Genomic DNA, 21335 nt, shown 5'->3' with positions numbered 1-21335 from the left:
GAATTCTTAACAATCAATTTTTTAAAATTACTTATAAAAAGGTATACAGACAGAAATTGCAACTAATCAACATCTCTTCAATATTCTCGATTGTTGTACGACGAAAATCTTATAATGTAATCACGTAAAGTTTTAGTTCTTAAAATCAGCTCAAGAAGATGGTTGAGGTACAACACACACACCCCATCATCATCATCATCAAGAAGAATAAATTGCTCATACTTTGTGACATCATAGTAATTTAGATCTTTTTCATTAAATAAATTAACAATGCTAAGATTGCAGTATACACGTCTAGAAGACAGCCAGTCAACAATTAAGATAAAATAAATCTAGCTCCTCGACATGGCCAACTTGCCAACATCGCACAAGACTATTTTGAACTGTGATGAGACAGGGAAGATACACAATAGAAAGGAAGTAGGCTTACAAACTATTATCAAATCCATCAATGAGATCTAAGATAAGAAACGCTGGAAAGAATGAATATCTCATCTTCTGACAAATACGCTTTAAACTCATTCCTGTAAAATAAAATAAAATAAAATTCCGGGTTTGGGGTCCTTCAGTATCATATCCATAACAAACACCACCTTTAACTTTGGACCCCACAAGTAAGCATGCTCTAGTATACGTCTCGTTTCTCAGCTGACTAATTCAATTTTTTAAATTACTGGATCGGAACAAGTATCAGATCTGTTTGTTCAAAAACAGAAGAATGTCCATATCTTTGCTGATCTCTGCCCAAAAGCAGGATGGAGAACCTGCGTTCTGTTTTCTGTTATCCTGCACCATCTATCACTTTACTGTCCATATTTTAATTTCTCTTTTTGGGCAAGATCAGTATCGGCATGGGTTTTGACCATCGGGGATGCCGCATGGATTTGTTTTTGCTTCGTGGAAAATCTGTATCTTAGAAGCAATGAGTTTGTCATAACCCCAATGGAACTCAAGCCCATGAGAGCCCCTGCAATTGACGGAGTCAACATGGTCCCACTTACTGGAAGTAACAATCCAGCTGCAATTGGAATTCCAACCTGCATGAAAGCTCTCGATTACACAAAAATAGTCGATGACGAAAGAAAAAATAAAGTGGCGGTTATGTTTAAATTCAACAACCCAGAATGCAAACAAAAGATAGACATTTAAGCCCTCAAAGTTACTTTTGGCCATATTAATCATAAACTTAACCAGTTCCACGTTGGTACGACAGAAGTAAGAAAGATATCGCAAGTGACCTAACTCCTAGCTCACTAGGAAATAAGAACCATGTTAACATGAGACTGATGATACTTTCAGGCTAGCAGTTAACATATAGAGCTGAATGATAATTTTTATGGATTATATTTTTAGACACAATTTCCCCACTTGGGATGGACTGATACTGATGCGAGACCTGAGTGATCATAGGGGAATTTGAACCCATATACGGGGAGTGGGGTGCAAGCCTTGTCTAGGTCCTTACAATCAGTAGTGCCAACTTGCTTTGTCGGCAAAGGGCAAAAAAGGATTGGGGGAAAAAAAAAAGGTGCCAGCTCGCATTGGCAAGTCATTTCGAAGTTTTAACAAGTTGCTTTGTATTAAAAAGCAAATCTGAGATTCAATTTGTTTTTTTTTTGGGGGGGGGGGGGAGAACAGTTGAGCCAATAGTACCCTTTCAATATATTCTGCATTGATATGATCAAGTTTCTGCAGAACTTACAATATTGTATAGGAAAGCCCACCCAAGATTTTGTTTCACAGTCTTCATCGTGAGCGTGCTCAGATCCAATGCATCAAGCAGCTGCATAGATATAAATAATTTAGGAACGTAATATATATATCCATTATAGGAAGCAATATTTCATAAGGGAAAAACACATGTTGTATGCCTTATGCATTGTTCTGTTTCCTGACAAAAAGAAATGCAAACTCAAAGAGGCCATGTGATGATGTGATAAACATCTCTCTTTTAGCACAAGAGAAAACTGCAGATTTAGATTGAACGCTATGGAATTTATCATATTTGATAAGCAAGGAGGTATAAATATAAGAAACCGTGTTAACAAGTCTCCCACTGCAATCCTAGAAATTCTGCAAAATAATAAAATTGAAATAAACATGCAAAACACCATGAAGAAAATACATTTAAGATCAAACTATACTAATAATCTGAACACGATTACATCGAGATATCCAACACAAACATTTTCCTGTTATATTTTACCAAATAGTACTGCTATACGGAATCTAAAATTGTATAATGAAAAGGTAAAAATCAAACAAATATAATATGAATAATCTAGCAATAATAAATAAAAATTAATTTAATTTCAATAAACTGAAGAAACTTATAATCAAACAGAATACAGGTGAATACAAATTACCTGTGAGAGCCTGTTGCCCATCAGCACAATAGAAGACACCTCACTAGCAGCTCCGACACCTCCACCTAATGCAATACCAATATGTGACGAAGCCAAGGCAGCTGCATCATTGATCCCATCGCCAACCATAGCAACAACTTTTTGATCTTTCTGGAGTTCATTTATAAACTTCTTTTTGTCATCTGGCTTCACTCCAGATAGCACCTACAATTGACAAAAATATGAGATATCCAGTTATTCAATTTTAAAAAAAAAAAATCCTGAAAAATAACAACGGAAGAAATATTGTGGTACAACAGGAACTTAACTTGAGAGTCTATGACAACTAACCTAAACTACCCACTCAATAGTGCAGCACCCATGTAATCCTTTTTATGGTTTATCAATAGTTATCTAAAGATATTGAGCATGTCACCTAAATATCAACAATACAAATGCATATATTTATAGAAGGAATATGTAGAGGTTTGTCTAGAATTTTTTACCTTCTCTCCAGGAATTCCAACAACAGATGCAACGTACTCAGCTGTACTCCTTTTGTCTCCCGAGAGCATATAAACACCAATTCCTTGTTTAGACAGAGCTTCAACAACATCTCTTGCATCTTCCCTTATTTGGTCTTCAAAATATATAAGCCCAGCTACAGTATCATTTACTCCCACATAAACAACAGACTGATTTCTATAGTCCTCAGCTTCTTGATGAATATTTTTGTTAACTCCCTGCCTGTGCAAAGGATATTACCGATCGGTGGTTGAAAATTAAACAATAAAAAACAGAAAGAAAATTTCTTTCTTTTTGTTTTGTACTTCCATAGAATAATACTTTGGACATGTGCAGAGAAGGCCTTTGGAGGCCCCAGTGAGGAGGATGGATCAAACAAGATGGAGTCCCATAAAAAGAGGCAGGGGAAGACTGAGAAGAACGCTGAATGAGGTCATTGAACGAGACCTTCTAATCAACAACATATCTAAGGATTGGGTTGTTGACAGAGTACGATGGCGTCGTGTGATTCATGTAGCCGACCCCACCTAGTGGGATAAGGCTTGTTGTTTGTTTTTTTGTTCCATAGAATAATACAATTGAAAGTTCCTAGAACCATTGAATGAATTTTACTGCAAATAAACGTTCTCGCTTTACTGCAACCCATTGGAAATAGTATCCCCGTTCCAATAAATTAATGTTAAAGAGATGATGTGTGAATCAGAGGAACATCCAAACTTGAATACCTGATGAGCCATTCCAAAGTCCCAACTGAAACCTTATTGTTATTAATAATTGCTACTGCACCAGACCCAGGTTCTTCCAAATATGTCCCATCGTCTACCTGCAAAATTTGCAAATAAGCTGACACTTGTATCTTGATCAATTTAAAAGTACAGGCAGAACAATCCGAATATAAAATGACATCTAACAATAATCTTCTACTTTACAATATCTACCAATGTAGTACTCTTCCCATAAATTCTGTTCTTTAAATCGATCTCTTTAGGAAAAAAAAGATACTCCCTGTAGAAGAGGACAAAACGCTGTGTCTTCTACGCTATTGCTCCCAACTGGCATGTCCTCCACCAAACAAGGGTAACTGAACAGGTAAGACAGATAATGACCTTCAGGGGATCAACAGTGAGAGCATACTCCCAAATTCCACCTCTTCAGGGATCTCAAATTCCTCCAAATTTCACTTGATTAAATTACTTCAGAAAATTTGAAAATCCAATCGCTCTTAATTCAACCATGAAATTTTCATGGAAGCATTTCAAATACCTTCAAAAAAAGTCTTCTCTTAAATCATCTGATCCAAAGTGAGAACAGGAAACTAGAAGATACAAAGAAGTGTCAAGAGTCACTTCAACTCAAAAGTTTAAGCTATCAAGTGAAGGACCGTGCATAGTTTATTATAATATCAAATATTCTCTCTCACAAAAAGGGCATAGTCCTATCTTACATTACATTCTCTGAAACTGTCCTGGCTATACACTGAAACTGAGTTTTAGTTAAAGAAATGGGGTCATCAAGGATCAAATTCTTAACTACTTGGTTACAAAGACTCTAATACCGTGTCAAGGATTTAAGCTGTTGAAATCATGTACAAGCCAGGATACGATGATCTCTAGAGTCAATCCCCCCTCCCGGTCTAGAATTAAAATAAGATAAAGATAACATAAAATAAACTTCAAAAAGAAAACAAATATGACCAGCTAATGTATCATCTATGCTGACTGGAGACAAGTTTCAGATCAAGGCTAATTGGAAATTTTAAGTGCGCAAAACCAACAAAAAAGAAACACCAATGACTTAGGGACTCACGGTTATGATAAACAGATAATCATATTTGCAGTGAACCTTAAAAAAATCAAACAATAAGATGAACACCTTTGCATTATGACAATTAACTGCCTGAGCAGCTTCTACAATTGCTTTACCAACTGGATGTACTGTATTTGATTCTACTCCAGCAGCTAATCTCAGAACTTCAACTTCTGACCACTCATTGTCTGCAGCTTGCCTGCGTTAACCATGTGATATGCCATTACCTTTAATTGCATACCTATTCTACCAAAAAATCATATAATTTCAGAAACTTGATGACATTTGACATAAGGTTTCAGAATAACAAGTTTTTCCAAGAAATCATTACAAAAGTACAAACATGGAAAACAATTAGATTTGAAATGCTCTTAATGCCATATGCATATTTACGTACGTACATACTGAGGGAATTGCCGCGGTTTGCATTATTTATGGAATAAAATGAGGTCATCCCTATCCGATGCAATGACTAAGGAGTATCTCAGTGAAATTACAGCTAAACAATCACAGAAATTATTGAAAATAGCAAACAGAGAACACACCACCGCACTCAAGCATTAGTTACAACCCTCTCTATATTGTCAGCATTAGTTACAACCCCCATCTCTCATTGCCAGCTCATTCCCTCCCCTTGCTTTTTCTTTCTCTGGTATGTTTTAGTCACCCGTCACATACACAAGAAACGAGAATTATAGAATTAAATTAAAACATCTTTAGTTTTTTTTTTAAAAAAAAAAAAAGTGATTGGAGATAAAGCAACCTAACATATATAATTTTTCTAGGGCTTTGGATTCACTTAAGCTATGTGAGCCTGTAATACTTGGGAAGGCTAAATCAGAACAGCTGAAAATGATCTTTGAAGCCTATTCAAGAAAAGTCAATTTGACGAAAATTGAACGTGAATGAACGCTACTTAATGCAATATCATTTCAATGCATCAGTTGTCTTCACGGCAGGGTTAAGGTTAATATAAAACTGAGGGTTCAATTAATGTTCACGCAGAAATTCAGGGTTTGATAACCATCTGAACTTGTTCTGTAAAATGGAAATAATCAAACATATAAAAAAAGAGGATCCTTGCCACTCAAATCCCAATTGCATATAATGATAAGGCCTAAACTAAGGCTAGCAATAAAATATTTGAGAAACCCCCACCATCTGGGACTCCTATCTTAGGCGGAGAAATACTTAAGATAACTTATCCTGAGAGCTAAACAAACTGGCTAATAAATGGGAATTAAAACCAAAAATATAAATAAGAAATTGCTAGATTAGAAAAGATAAATAACATTTAGATAATTTGATTTCCTACAGTTTATAGTTGCATCATGCAAAAACTCATTCGCCATATTCTTTTCAGGGATGCATATCTAAACGTTTTAAGGCAATTAGCAAGACAATGCTAACTCGGTTGTGCTATCATGAGTTGAATTTCCAATTTCTGTTGTACAAGGTCTAGTTACACATAGATGATGGTGTTCTCAAGAGGTGACATAAGAGAACTCAAAATAGAAATTGTAGTGCTAACCATGAATTTATTAACAATTGATTATAAAACTGCCAAAAATCTAACTGTACTTGCATGATATTTACTGAACAGCCAAGCTTTTATTTTTGTTTTTTTCTTTTTCCCTTTTTAATTACACTGATAAATAAGGCAAGCTATTTAAAATCAACTAACCTAACTTATTGTGTCTGTTACTTACCGTTTTTGATAGCCGCATTGGACTACTGTTTTTTTTTTTTTTTTAAATATATGCCCTTAAAAAGGGATAATACATGGTAGGAGTTCCAACTTTTATTGTTGATCTGTTCAATATCAACGGTAATCAACATGAGAGGGATGTCTCATAATTTTTTATTAAAATATAGTTCCAAACTGACAGCAATACGGGATGAAAATCAAAGTGAAAGTCAATATCTTTATAATAGTACTCTTTCCATATGAAAATTTGTGCCCCACTCAACCTTGAGTTGATGTCTTGTCCACTTGTATCAACAAGCTTTGTCACAACAGGTCTACCAATTGTCAAGGTCCCTGTTTTGTCAAATACAACAGCATCTACCATTGAAAACTTCTCCAGAATGTTTCCGCCCCGTAAAAGTAATCCTCTCGTGGCTCCCAAAGAAGTTCCAACCTGTTAAACACACAGCAAAGTAATACCGTAAGGCTTAGTCTACACACAATGATGACTATGGGGATGAGAGATGCAGCCTCTTTGAAGATGTTACCAGCACAGCTGTCGGTGTGGCCAACCCAAGTGCACACGGACAAGCAACAACCTGTGTCAAATCACTGTAAGTAATTTCCAATAATATATGCCCAGATTCTCTTTTGAGCAGGGGAAAAAATATAGAATTGAGGACAGATTCACACCCTCCAGGAAAGAAAAAACCATAGAAATAAAGAATAATTAAAGAACTAATTAAGGTCTGATTACATTCTCATAAGTAACGACCCAACCAGCAAAACATGGAAACACATAAAGGCAGTAAAGGCTCAAAATCAGGAAACAAATAAAGACATCAAAGCCAGAGAACATTCTTATGCCCAATGTGATTTGAATCAAATAATCACAAGTTAAATGTGATTCCCGGCAATGAATCAGTTAGCCGGACAAAGAGTTTGAGCTCATATTAACAGATATAGAAGTAGGTCCCTTAGTAGTTTGTACCCAAGACTAGAACGAATTTTCAGTTTTGAAGATTTGTGGACTCAACCAGAGAAAGTGGAATAGCTCCGGTACTTTTTCTTATTCATAAATAGATCAGGAATTTATCCAATATATAGAGATTAAAAAAAGCTTAAGCAATAAGGCTCCAATCCCACGTACTTAAAATTGGATGATGCAAGGAAGTAACAAACAGATAAAAATAATAAATGAGTAAAGCAACAACCCACTTAAATCAGAAACAGAGGAAATCTAGTAAAGCCGTCTTCACACCTGGCAAAGCATTTGATCCATTAACGATAAGGTTCTACTCCCCACTCTATTGCAATTACAAATTCTTTATCTTTGAATTCTCTCCAACAACATATGAAACCTTTCATTCAAAAAACAAATAAATGGTATTTCCATTTTGTACAGCCAAAAATGGAATCATGAATTAAGAGCTTTAGAGCTTCAATTAAATAATATACTAATGTTGAAGAGCCACCCAATCTTACAGGAGGGCTAAGCAATGAACTTAATGTTACTAACACACTTATATGCTCTCCCACAGAAAATCATGTTGGGCTTAAAGCAAGTACGAAGCAAAAGCCTGTTACCAAATTGTGCTAAAATCAAATTAATGTCAGAAATTTGGGGAATAAAGGTTAAAACAAGTCCAATACCATGTCAAAAAGCACTCGATCTAATATATGAAAGCATCATATCAGAGACAAAAATGGGCTTTACATTTTTAAGTTGCTGACATAGTATGAAAGAAGACAGTTATGTACTAGCTTCCCTATGCCTCAAAGGAGATAATTGGAATGTAAGACTCATGTACAACTTCTGAAAATCATACCAGAACACTGCAAGCAAGTTGCAATGCCAGAGAAACTGCACTTCCTTGATAAAGAGCAGCAGGAAGAATGCGCGTGCCAAACAGACTCCAGAATGTAAATGTGGCTGCAGAAGCTGCCATTACTCCATAAGTGAAGTGTCCAGCCACCTGGATGCAAAATAATGTTACAAAAATTAAGCAAAAGGTAAATAACGACAACAAATGTTGGGAACACCGATACCCAGCAGCAATCAAGCAAACAATGCGCAAATATGCACAAACAAAAAATACTTGGCAGTTTGTTAATCCGCCAATACATTCAATTTGCACAGATGCATGCATAAAAACCAAGGCGAGGCCATGAACACAATCCTATTCCTATCTCATTCACATAATATATGGAAGGACATACAAATGACCTTGAGAAATTATGAAATTCTACTCCAACCAGACACAACAGTAAACACCACAAAATATACAGAAGAAACAATGGACAGAAGGATGAACTATGGACAGAAGAAACAAAATAGATAAAAGAAAAAACACACCACATTACAATGTCTAGTATTAACAAAGTTTTGCCATTTTAGACATCTTAGCCAGACTGTACCTTCTTTCAAGATCGAGCCAGCAGGGATCAATAATTAAAACTGTAAACCAGATTTTACAATATGAACACCATGAATTTGACCAGACTCCTCAATGCAGAAACATGATATGATGGACATAAAAGTGATATAAGAAAACCTTGTCAGCCAAATGTTGAACTGGAGCTTCCCGACTCTGTGCTTCTTCAACCAGACGAACAATGTCTCCCATGGCAGTCTCACTGCCTGGTCTCTGCACCTCAATTGTAAGAATGCCATTTAGATTTATACTCCCAGCAGCAACCTGACTCTGCACATACAAAATCCAACACAGTCACAATTGAATTAATTGTGGTGCTGCTATAGATACGGGAAAGAGAATAGGTTGGTTAAATGACCCACAATAACATTAAAGATTTTTCATAACTAGTACAAATGCACCACGCTGATTGCACCATAGACCCACATATAGATAAACAAGTAAGACTGACAAGTAAAGTCAAAAGCCAAATAATTTATTATTCAGATAAATATGTTGAGAACAAAAGAATACCCCAGGTAGTTTTGTTGCTGGCAGAGGCTCTCCAGTAAAACTTGACTCATCTACAGTGCTTCTACCAGTTCTAACAATTCCATCTGCTGGAATACGATCCTAGATAGTAAGAGTATGTGGGTTAAAAATATATCAACGAAGCCTAACAAACATTTTATGAATGCCACTCATTACAATTCAAGCACAATGTGATCTAACCAAAATTAGCAATAGTTTTGTTGCACAAACAGCATCATACTTGCTTTTAGTTCTAACTTATATTAGCCTTGCTGCCTTCCCCAGTATTATATGGATATGAAATAAAGCTTCTACTGATGGTAGTAGCTTTTGAAAGCAAAGTAGATTAAAACAGATAAGAATGCAATTTAAAAAGACAAATTCTTTCTGCACCTTTCCCCACATTTTGTCCCCATTTTCCACTTCCCATTGTTTGAGGACATGGAGTACACCACTGCCATGTCTTTATATTTATTAGACAATTTTAATGCGTCATAATAAGCTACTAATGGTCAGCCATGATGGAAAAATAAACAATAGCAGCTCCTGCTACAAAAGGGTGAAGGAGCTGCAGGGTTTTATCCTGACAAATTGAAAATTCTATATTACTTACTCCAGGAAGCACAAGAATTCGGTCTCCAACAGAAAGACTGTCAGAAGGAACTTCAACACTTGATTCAAACTCCTTAGTGTCATTGTTAACCAGAAGGCGAGCCTTTGATGGCAATATACTAAGAAGTCCAGTCATATCACTGGTTGCTTTAATTTTAGCTCTCTGTTCCAGATTCCTTCCTAACAAGACAAATGCGATTAGCATAATTGGTTCCTCAAAGAAAGCCTTCCAGCCCTGCAAAAAAAAAAAGCCATTTACCACATCCACGTTCATGTCAACTATTAATGCATGCCAAATTGCATATTTTCAAGGATACAAGTATACTTTCAGTTTGTAATTTGTTAAAATTCAGACGTATAATACCACGGGTGACCAAATGGTAGGTAAGCAAATCACAAGGGGAAAACCAAAACTGATTTTGGGCCAGAACAAAGAGGGGTAAAACCTTAATTTACCCGTTTATTTTAGAAAGGAATTTGTGTTTCTAAATGTTATTTGCCAAGCAAATGCATTTAAAATTACAGTTGGGTAATAAGAAAATTTATCACGATGTATCTTACCAATTTCGGCAGCAAGGTAGCAAATAGGCTGACAGCAAATGATGACAAAGCCCCAAGACCAACTAATGTGTTCATGTTTGGTGCCTTTTTACGAAGGCTTCTTATGCCATCAAGAATAAGTTGACGCCCAGGACCAACCAATGTAAACAAAGACAGGGATAAGTGAAACCCAGTGGAATGAAATGCATGGATCCAAGGTGCCTTCGCTCCAAGGAAATGAGAAAGATGGCCAACAAGGCAGACAGCACATAAAGCCCAGGAAACAGCCAATCCTCGCCCTTAAACACCATGAAGAGAGAACAAGAAAGGCATTGCATCATTAACATCATGATTACAATCAAATGATCATAGGAGAGATTAAAGAAACATTATCAGCAACATCTTCCATCATTTCATATAAGCTGAAAATGATTATCAGATGTTTACCACTTTCTTTCAACTGTCTGTGCTTTTCCTCCATCTTCCTTTCAAAAACTTGGAGGAAACTGTCTCTTGCTGAATCTGCACTTCAAGAAAGCAGAATTGTCAAGCAATCATGATGAATGTAAACCCTCAATTTTGTTAAAGAATTTAATCACTCTAAAAATGTTAACTTAGAAAGAACACTTGAACAGCCAAGGCAAGGCTCAGATAATTTACTCCAGTGTTCTAGCTTGGCAAGGCATGAGGATTTGGATAGGCAATCAGGTGGATGGGGAACCCTCCCCCAAAAGCTAGCTATTAAAATGGGACTTAGGCATCCCATGCAGTATGGGACTTAGGCATCCCATATTATTTAAGTCCCCATCAGATTTACTCTGCACAATATGTGAACCTAAGATCTAGCAGAAATTTATAACCTGGAAAAAGTAGATAGCTTGAGACTCTCATGATACTTCAACCTAAAATTTATCACCTATGACTACTTACTCCTAACATAAATCAATAAATCAGGCTACAGGAAACATATAAAGTATAACTTAATGCGCTCATTGAGAGTAGACCTTCACGACTAAAATAACGTCAGGAAGTTATAATTCCCAACTGATGATACAGAAAAAGTTATGACACATGAAGATTAGAAGATTCAATACGGGTGACTCATAACATGTTGCAAAAACTTTCGAATGTGCATGAATTAATATGCATAATTTAGTTCAATAGAGTAAAATAACTCATGAAAATTAGAAAGCAAAACTTTCACAGCACATAATATAATATTTTAAGTTTACATTTGGAGGTTATAACTTGCAGAAGATAGTATAAATAACACAGTCATAAGAAATAAATACCTTCCATCCACATAGATAAATCCATTAATGAGAAATTATATAAACAATAGACAAATAGGCCCTTTTTTATTATTTATTTCATTTATGTATTTTTTCTATAGTTGCTGTGATTTTACCCAATTATTATCACAAAAATCCTTAAAATAGATATAAAGCTATAATGAAATAGGGATTCATCACACAGACAGATCGCAAAATTGAATATTCATTAAACCACCAGTATACAGCATTAATCAGGCAGTGGGTAACCAATTGGAAATCCAACTTCTAGCAAGCACACAACCTACTTTAGATGAAAAGTTCATAAACTCTTGACAACTAAAGGAGTTCCGGTTTTGAATATCAGCAAATTCTTCAAACGCAAGGCCTCCCAAGCACAGACAACACTCCCGAATACCAACCACATTAGCCGCAGAGACTAACCTACTGAAGGAGAAATTATAACATCAATAATGATTTTTTAAACCTAACCCATACATCTAAAATGGTGGAGATAGGATTTGAAAACCGCTTGGTCATATAAAAGGTATCATGGTGAAACTTAAAACCTCTTGAATTAAGGGCATACCATCGACTCCAGATAAGACCTCTTCTGCACTAAAATGGTGAAATAATTGCATCACTTTCTACTTTCTGACCTGCCACTAACCCACCAAGCTTTACATAAATCAAATGAATTCCAAAGCATATGGTAAGTGGTAACACCCAAACTTATTTGAAGTAATGAAAACTTAATGAACAGCTACGGGATTAAAATGTCAATTGTTGAAAGTGGGCTCATTCTCATTAGGCCCAAACCGGAGATTTAATTCCAGTTGTTTTACTTAGCATCAGTTTTTCTGTTTTTATTTTTTTTCCAGATCTGTTACGGATAGATTTAGGATTGATTTAGATAAGATTATATGCGAGATTGTCGCATCTTCCTCTCCTATATGTATCGACCTCGCTAGTTGAATAAAATCAAGTCTTTCTACATTCGATTACCATCATGGTATCAGAGCAATGGCTCGGTCCTTCAGAGACGCAGTGATCGGATCATCACGAGCATTCGCCACCGGCAGCGACTCTACCCAGAATCCGTCGAGAAACGACACTACCCAAAATCCGTCGAGGAGCGACACTACCCAGAATCCGTCGAGAGCTGCAGTTGACTCCCACGCGATGGCCGAATCCGAAGGAAGCCGTCAAACTGGAGCGTCGTGTTCGACGGGAATTCCAGCTGCTGACTCCTTCTCGCAGACAATGATTACTCACCGACTAAATGGAAAAAACTATTTACAATGGTCCAGGAATGTTCTGATGTTCATAAGAGGACGAAACAAGGAACATTACTTAACATGGGACCCGAAACCACCAGAACCAGAGGACCCAAAGTATGCAGCCTGGTGCGCCGAAAATAATCTGGTGATGACATGGTTGATTCATTCCATGAATACCGAGATTAGCGAAAATTATCTCCTGGCCAACTCTGCTCGAGAAATATGGGAATCGGCCAAGAGTACCTTCTCTGCTAAAGATAACACAGCGGCACTCCTTCAAGTCAAACGAATGCTGCGGTCTCTCACGCAGGGGGAGAAGACGGTGACCCAATACTTCAGTGCACTAATGAAGCTATGGCAGCAACTCGACTTATATGAGGTATGTCATTGGGCGTGCCAATCTGATAGAATAAACTTCAAAAAATAACAGAACAAGAACGATGCTTTGACTTTCTTCTCGGTCTCAATGACACATTTGAGGATGTAAGAGGACGCATAATGGGAATGCAACCACTCCCATCCCTTGAAGAAATCTTCAGTATGGTCAGATATGAGGAGAGCCAAAAAGAACTCATTCACATCACCTCTGGTGTTACCTCTCCTTTTCAGTCTCTTTCCATTGCACCAGCGACAGAGGGATCGGCTATGGTCACACGAAGTAACCAGGGAGGAGACCAGAAGGGGAGGAAGCCATCCTTGAGATGTGATCATTGTAATAAGAATGGGCATACTCGGGACACTTGCTGGAAAATTCATGGAAAGCCAGCACACTTGAAGCAACGAAACGGGGAGATAGTAAAAGTCTTACAGTGAATTCCGATAGTGGGAATCTGAGTGTTGATGAACTCATGTTGCTTAGACAGATTCTGGACAAGTACTCTGGTGAGAAAAATAATGAGAAATCTACCCTTTCTGTTACCTTAGCTCATTCAGGTACTCTTTTACTCGCTGCACTAAGCACTGTAACCGGGTCCAAAAATATATGGATTATTGATTCAGGCGCCACTGATCATATTACCGGGTTTCGGGAATTATTTTCTGAATTTAGACCATATTCTGAACATAGTCAAGTTCAAGTTTCTAACAATACATATGCTAAGGTTAAGGGATCAGGAACTGTTACTATTTCAGACACTATAGTTCTAAAAAATGTCCTTTATGTTCCAGAAATCCCTTGCAACTTGTTATCTGTAAATTGTGCAACCCATGAATTAAACTGTCTCATTATCTTTGATAAGCTTCACTGTGATTTTCAGGACTTAATCTTGGGGAGGATGATTGGCAAAGCTAAGGAACATAATGGGCTGTACTACCTTGAAGGAACTACAACTAAGAGATATGTGGCTGCAACTACTTCCCAAACCTCTAGTTTTTCTTCTAAAGAAGACTTTATGTTATGGCATTTTAGACTTGGACACCCAAGTATTGATTACATGAAATTGTTGTTTCCAAATTCTATGAATAAAAAGAATTTTCAGTTTTATTGCGAAACTTGTCAACTAGCCAAACAGACTCGTACCTCTTACCCATCCCATGCCTACACACCTACACAACCTTTTGCTCTCATTCATAGTGATGTTTGGGGTCCTTCTAGGTTTGCTACTACTTCTAAGGCCAGATGGTTTGTAACATTTATAGATGATCATACTCGCTTAACGTGGCTATTTTTGATGAAAGACAAATCTGAGGTATTCTCTATTTTTAAAAATTTTTATACCTTTGTCCAAAATCAATTCCAGGCTTCAATTAAGATTTTTCGGAGTGATAATGGAAAGGAATTTGTTAATTCTCATCTCACAACCTTTTTTACTGAAAAAGGCATTCTCCATCAAACGTCCTGTGCCAATACACCCCAACAAAATGGAGTAGCTGAACGCAAGAACCGACATCTCCTAGAAGTAACTAGATCCTTGTTACTAAGTCAAAATGTACCAAACTTTTATTGGGGAGATGCTGTACTTACTGCTGCATATTTGATCAATCGTATGCCATCAAAAACCTTAAAATTTCAGACTCCAATTCAAAAGTTCTTGGCAACTTACCCTCACTCTTATCTCATTCATTCTCTTCCTCCACGAGTTTTTGGGTGTACAACATTTGTGTTTGATGGTGACAAAGGAAAACTTGAGTCTAGATCAATTAAATGTATATTTCTAGGGTACTCTCCCACTCAAAAGGGTTACAAGTGTTATTCTCCTATCACAAAGCGAGTATATATCACTATGAATGTTAAATTTTTTGAAAACCTGCCTTTCTATCCCAAATTACCCATTCAGGGGGAGAGAGGTAGTGAATGGCCAATCTGGATAAATCAACAAGCTGAATAGCAGAGTAGCAATCCTACTAATAACACCCAGACATCTCTAGATGACCAAACATCATTAGATGTCACCTTTCTTGATCCTGAAGTAACGGAACCACCCTCTTTAGCCACAGAAATCACACCCAACACACCAGAAACTACCTCTAACACACCAGAATTCCAACCCGAGACCACAACTAGATCTGCTTCTCCTCTCCCTAACCATACCGAGTCTTTTTTTGAGCCAGTAATAAGTGAGATACAGGGAACTCAGGAAGAACAGACAGCTACCGGTGAAGACCCCATTAATGTTCCAAGGCCAAGTCATGAATCCATATCCGAGGTTAATCCTGCAGATCTCCAATGGCCCATAGCTCTCAGAAAGGGAAAAAGGAGCTGTACGCGGTACCCGATAAGTAGGTATGTTTCGTATGATAAACTCACTTCTCGATTTAAGACCTTTGTTGTCAATATAGACAGAGAAGAGATCCCAAGAACATTTAATGAGGCAATGGTTGACCATAATTGGAAATTGGCAATTGAGGAAGAACTAAGGGCCCTGATTAAAAATGGAACGTGGAATATTGTTGATTTGCCTCAAGGGAAAACTGTGGTAGGAAGTAAATGGGTATTTACTAAAAAGTATAATCCAGATGGAAGTACCAACAAGTACAAAGCAAGATTGGTAGCAAAAGGCTTCACCCAAACATATGGTATAGATTACCAAGAAACCTTTGCACCAGTAGCTAAATTCAACACTATCAATGTTTTGCTCTCATTAGCCGCAAACTTGGATTGGCCATTATATCAATTGGATATAAAAAATGCCTTTTTGAATGGCGACCTGGAAGAGGAAGTTTACATGGAAATACCCCTTGGGCTCAGAGAATCAAGAAATGAAGGGAAGGTATGTAGGCTACGCAAGTCTCTATATGGACTTAAACAATCACCAAGAGCGTGGTTTGGAAGGTTCATGAGGGTAGTCACTGGATTTGGCTACAAACAGTGCCAAACAGACCACACACTATTTGTCAAACGCATTGATCATAAAATAACTGTGTTAATTGTCTATGTGGATGACATTGTGTTAACAGGGAATGATGACAATGAAATCACAGCATTGAAGAGGAAATTAGCCTCAGAATTTGAAGTAAAGGATTTAGGCCACCTAAGGTACTTCCTGGGATTGGAGGTTGCCAGATCACAGAAAGGCATCAGCTTGTCTCAAAGGAAATACACGCTAGATCTTCTCAAGGAAACCGGGATGCTAGGAGCAAGACCAGCAGAAACTCCCATGGAACAGAATTGCAAACTAGAAATAAAGCCAGACGGAAAAACGGTGAACAAAGAGAGGTACCAGAAGTTGGTTGGAAAATTAATATATCTATCCCACACAAGGCCAGACATATCATTTGCAGTCGGGGTTGTAAGTCAATTTGCAAGCAATCCTCAAAAGGAACATATGGAGGCGATTGAGCGAATTCTCAGATATCTCAAGAGAACACCAGGTAAGGGTCTCTTCTTCTCAAAAGGAGATCAGAAGGCAATTGAGATATATACCAATGCAAACAAGAGGGCACCTGATATAGAAGATAGTAGAAACATAGAGGTGTACACTGATGCCGACTGGGCTGGAGCAGTTAATGACAGACGCTCCACTACCGGTTACTGTACATTCGTCTGGGGAAACCTTGTTACTTGGAGAAGCAAGAAACAGCCGGTTGTGTCAAGGAGTTCAGCAGAATCAGAATTTAGAGCTTTGGCTCTAGGAATTTGTGAGGGGATATGGATTGTTAGCCTACTACGAGAATTAGGCATTGAAGTAAATACACCAGTTCAGATGTGGTGCGACAGCTTGGCAGCCCTAAAAATTGCCAACAATCCCGTTCAACATGATCGAATGAAGCATGTAGAAATTGACCGTCACTTCATCAAAGAAAAAATAGAAGCTAAAGTGGTTGATCTGGCTTACATCTCCTCAGGAAGACAAGTTGCAGACATGATGACCAAACCGTTGATCAAGGCCAAGTTCGAAGAGCTCACAAACAAGCTGGGAATGATCAACATCTATTCGCCAGCTTGAGGGGGAGTGTTGAAAGTGGGCTCATTCTCATTAGGCCCAAACCGGAGATTTAATTCCAGTTGTTTTACTTAGCATCAGTTTTTCTGTTTTTATTTTTTTTTCCAGATCTGTTACGGATAGATTTAGGATTGATTTAGATAAGATTATATGCGAGATTGTCGCATCTTCCTCTCCTATATGTATCGACCTCGCTAGTTGAATAAAATCAAGTCTTTCTACGTTCGATTACCATCATCAATATTTATGCTTTACATAAATTTGGCAATTCAAGCATGCCACAGCCACAAAACTTTGAATGTTATTTAGATAATCTTTCCTATACCGTTCAAAATTTGAATTTTGTAAGAAAATTCAACTTCTGGTCATTTCTCAAACACTAGTTTTAGGATTTTCAGCTGAATAAAAAACGTCAGTCTTGAGAGTATGCTGAACCTTTACCACAGATACTAACCAGGACTCGGGAAAAATCACAGTCATTAGACATTATGAAGGGTGAATAAAAACAAGCAAGTGGACAAGATTAGGCCGTATATACCATAAACATGAAAAATAAAGTTAGAACGCCAAGTCAGAATGGCAGTTCACAATTTACAAATAACTATACTTATAAATAACAGCCCAGCAAAAGAAAGCAATTGAATTGAAGAATGAACTTCCACTGAAAATGGGTTTTCACTCTACTGCTCACAGGAATATTTAAACCTCTAAGTAAAAGAAATTCTAATGTCAGTCTAAACACTTCCAGAAGTTAATGAAAGTAAAAATAACGAATTCTTTTGGGGCATAAATATTTACAAAGAACAATGTCAAGAATTTCATAAAAGTCAAAATAGAAAACTTGCATGTAACAAATAATTGAACAACTGGATCAAGAATTATAGCGTTAATGAAAATCTGACTTGAACATAGAGCCATCTAAAAGTGCCTTCAGAATTCTCATTACTTTGAACATTAAGAGTCCACAGAAATGCTAATGACATTATTAAAATGAAATCAGCAGGAATGTGACTAGATAATTTGATACAAACCATCATAAACAAACATAACCAAGCAAACATGCAATTTTTAACTACAAAGGTAACAATTTAATAAGGGTAGGCTAAAAGCTGCACCACTTGTGCGCTAAGGGTGTTGGAAGTTTCCATTCATTAATTGTTGGTGACATTAGTAATTTTGTAAATGTTGATCAAGGTGGTACATTAAGCCACAGGTTAAAATAACAGTTTATTTTACATGCAAAGGGGTTCAATAACTTGAAAACAAAGATTCTGTTACGTTTGAAAATTTTGCGCTCTTTTTCATAATACATATGCAGATTACCAATAGGTCACCTCGATAACATTCATGCAATCTTTCAAGGGAGGGAGAGGATTCCATATTTTCTCCAAGGGAGGTTGTCTGGGAGCATCTTAGTATGTCTCAAAGGATTCAAGAAGAAAACTTCATGGAAAGTAAGGCATAAAGACAGAAATCTCTTATTAAACAAGAAAAGTGATTTTAGAAAAGAAATAAAACACAATAAAGACAAGGACAGGATATCCTCCTAAGAAGAAAAACTACAGGACAACAGGGAACCTGAGTGCCAAAGAAACTACCAAATTGCATCATTTTAGCATCCTTCATTAATATATTAAAACACAATAAATTGATAACATTATCACATGCTTTAAGATCTATAAGGCCTGAGCAACACAATTCTTTTTCTTCTGCTTCACATTGTATTTTATAAAGGAATATCCTTGTAAAGATGTCTCCCCATGTTAATAAGACTAAAAAGTGCAACGAAACTAAATGACACATTGAAAATATTGGTGATCATGAAGCAATACCCCGAAGGCTAGACTTGAAACCACAGCTAGTCAAATGCTCTGCTAGCGCCTCTCCTAATTGCTTTTGCCAATTTGGCACAGTTTTTGCTTCAGATACAGGCCAAACTATTGCTGTCTCTGTTGTTAGATTTACAGTAGCAGATGACACTTGAGGCTGTCCTTAAAACAACATATAAAGAGCATCAATTTAGATACAGAGATGAAAAGCATTAAATGCTTTTGAATTGAAAGCAAACATAGCATTTTAAGAGCAATACATGTTTTCTTTCTTTTATCTTTGTTTTCTATTCATGTTGTTAAGTAAAAGAGAGTATCAGGGATATATAACCTTGAAACCCTGTTTCACATTTGCACTTAATTCAACTTAGGTTTAGGGCTACTTAGGCTGCATTTGGCAGCACGGATGTGGAATGTGAGAGATATTCTACAGGGGAAATAATCATTGATCATTTAAATGTAACTGCTCAATGGTAAGGAGCCCTAAATTTTTAAATTCACAACAAGCCAGACTTCTTTACCAGGATTATTTGTCTGCTCCTTTTCTACCCCTTAGGCCAAGTGCCATCACCCTTTCTCTCTTCTTGGTGATATTTCCAAAAGGATTTATGATTTTACCAAAAATGTAAATGGTCTCATCAGAGTCCAGGGGCTTAAGGGCCATAGAACTGAAGGTGTATTGTAGAAGAAACATATAAGTATTTTAGAATGGTAAATCGCCATGATTTGGCAATTTCCAAGGTCATAACATGGTAAAACACCACGTTTTTATCATAGTATTGATGCCAGATGCAAGACAATCCAATGACCTGGAGCAGTAATTTAAGGAGCTTTGGGCTTGTATAAAGTTCAAAGACGGCAAATTCCCAGGCCACAAGGTACAAGACCAATGTCCTTCTTACATCCTCGGATGGACACTGGACCGACATCATGGTTTCCAGGCTTCAGTAACCCAAGTAATCATTCAAAACACAATCAATCAGTTCCTCCCCGATAAGTCACATCTGCCGCTATTTGCCAATGGATTCTCTGCAGTTACTCCTCAGTGCCCCTGCAACACTTTTGGACTCCATCTCCGCCAACTCATTTCCAAGCCATATTCTTACATGCAAGCAATTAAACATATGCGTGAATTTTAATTATGAATTCCGAAGTTCTAGGACCTGAGAATCCAATCTTGCTTTAAAATATCTAAGCAATATTTTGCCGCCATTATATTGTTCAATATAATTCATACTCATCAAGATCGCCAAGTCCAATCAGTTTGCTGACTAAACTTAAATAACACCCGTAAGAGGTGAATACTCCCCACATTTTTCCTTCTAATACTGCAAAGCAATCAGACAAATTAAAACAGGAGCAACTTACTCGACTTTCTAGAATTCTTTTCACATTAGCCGCACATCCCCCGCACACCATTCCCTATCAGAAACAGCAGGATATAAATTTAAATTTAAAGTAATAAAAACATAAAAAGAAGTAATATCCACCTCAGAGATCACGTAATGGAGTGCGAGAGAAGCTCATACCGCAACATCGAGAATGATAACATCAGGCGAAAGCGCCGAAAGTTCTTTACCACCATCACCAACTAATTTGGGATTGGCGTCTCCCGAACCACCACCGGCACCACCATCTCCACCACCACCACCACTCCCCCCTCCAAGCCTGCCATTTCCAGCGCCAGAAGAAGCAAACGGAGCAGCAGAGCTCGAAACACACCGGAAACGATAGGGCAGTCGAGTGGCAACCGCACACAAGCTCCTGAGCGAGTGGGAAGAAGAAGCAAAAGAGCTGGAGTTGCGAATAGCATGGTTATGAGAAAGGCATTTAAGCCTGTGATGGAGAAGAACAGTGGGAATGCATTGACTAGAAGGCGCTCTGCAGAAATGGCGATTCAGAGCTCTGAAAAGCGCCATATGCGTGGAATCCATTGCAGTTGCAGAAAGTCCTTCTGCGCTTAGACACCACTATTCTATCTGGCCCCCATCTTCTGGTTCTGGCGGGCGATGACTTGGCCGTTTTGGACTTTTGGATAAAAAGGATGACATTTGCAGTAGACAAAACTGATTTCCAGTCAGGATTGTAGAACTATGTTTGAAATTTGGATTTT

At 37.4% G+C, this 21335-nt stretch overlaps 1 protein-coding gene across 1 annotated transcript; it reads right to left on the bottom strand.

The window, feature by feature from the left end:
- Window positions 1-228: 228 nt before the first annotated feature.
- On the bottom strand, window positions 229-21196 carry LOC114744788 (copper-transporting ATPase PAA1, chloroplastic). The gene is made up of 17 exons (XM_028932944.1): window positions 20752-21196; window positions 20591-20644; window positions 19226-19379; window positions 10908-10982; window positions 10482-10759; window positions 9922-10155; window positions 9312-9410; window positions 8919-9068; window positions 8193-8339; window positions 6912-6962; window positions 6643-6817; window positions 4743-4864; window positions 3596-3693; window positions 2852-3092; window positions 2367-2570; window positions 1703-1783; window positions 229-1037 (listed from the first exon to the last, which is right to left on the bottom strand). The coding sequence occupies exons 1-17, from the start codon at window positions 21154-21156 to the stop codon at window positions 804-806; spliced, it is 2802 nt and encodes a 933-aa protein (XP_028788777.1). The 5' UTR covers window positions 21157-21196; the 3' UTR covers window positions 229-803.
- Window positions 21197-21335: the final 139 nt, after the last annotated feature.

This window comes from Neltuma alba, unplaced genomic scaffold, assembly GCF_004799145.2.
Source record: "Neltuma alba isolate B1F8T4 unplaced genomic scaffold, ASM479914v2 tig00000747_pilon, whole genome shotgun sequence".
NCBI classification, from domain to species: Eukaryota; Viridiplantae; Streptophyta; class Magnoliopsida; order Fabales; family Fabaceae; genus Neltuma; species Neltuma alba.
Note: the sequence above shows the minus strand (reverse complement) of the source record. Positions and strands in the feature narration are given on the sequence as shown.

Excerpts from the sequence above, each read along its gene's own strand:
- LOC114744788 (XM_028932944.1), bottom strand. The coding sequence starts at position 21,156 with ATGGATTCCACGCATATGGCGCTTTTCAGAGCTCTGAATCGCCATTTC. Across the intron at positions 9,411-9,921 it reads GAATTCTTGTGCTTCCTGGA|GATCGTATTCCAGCAGATGG; the intron begins GTAAGTAATATA and ends CTTACTATCTAG. Across the intron at positions 6,963-8,192 it reads AACTTGCTTGCAGTGTTCTG|GTTGTTGCTTGTCCGTGTGC; the intron begins GTATGATTTTCA and ends GATTTGACACAG.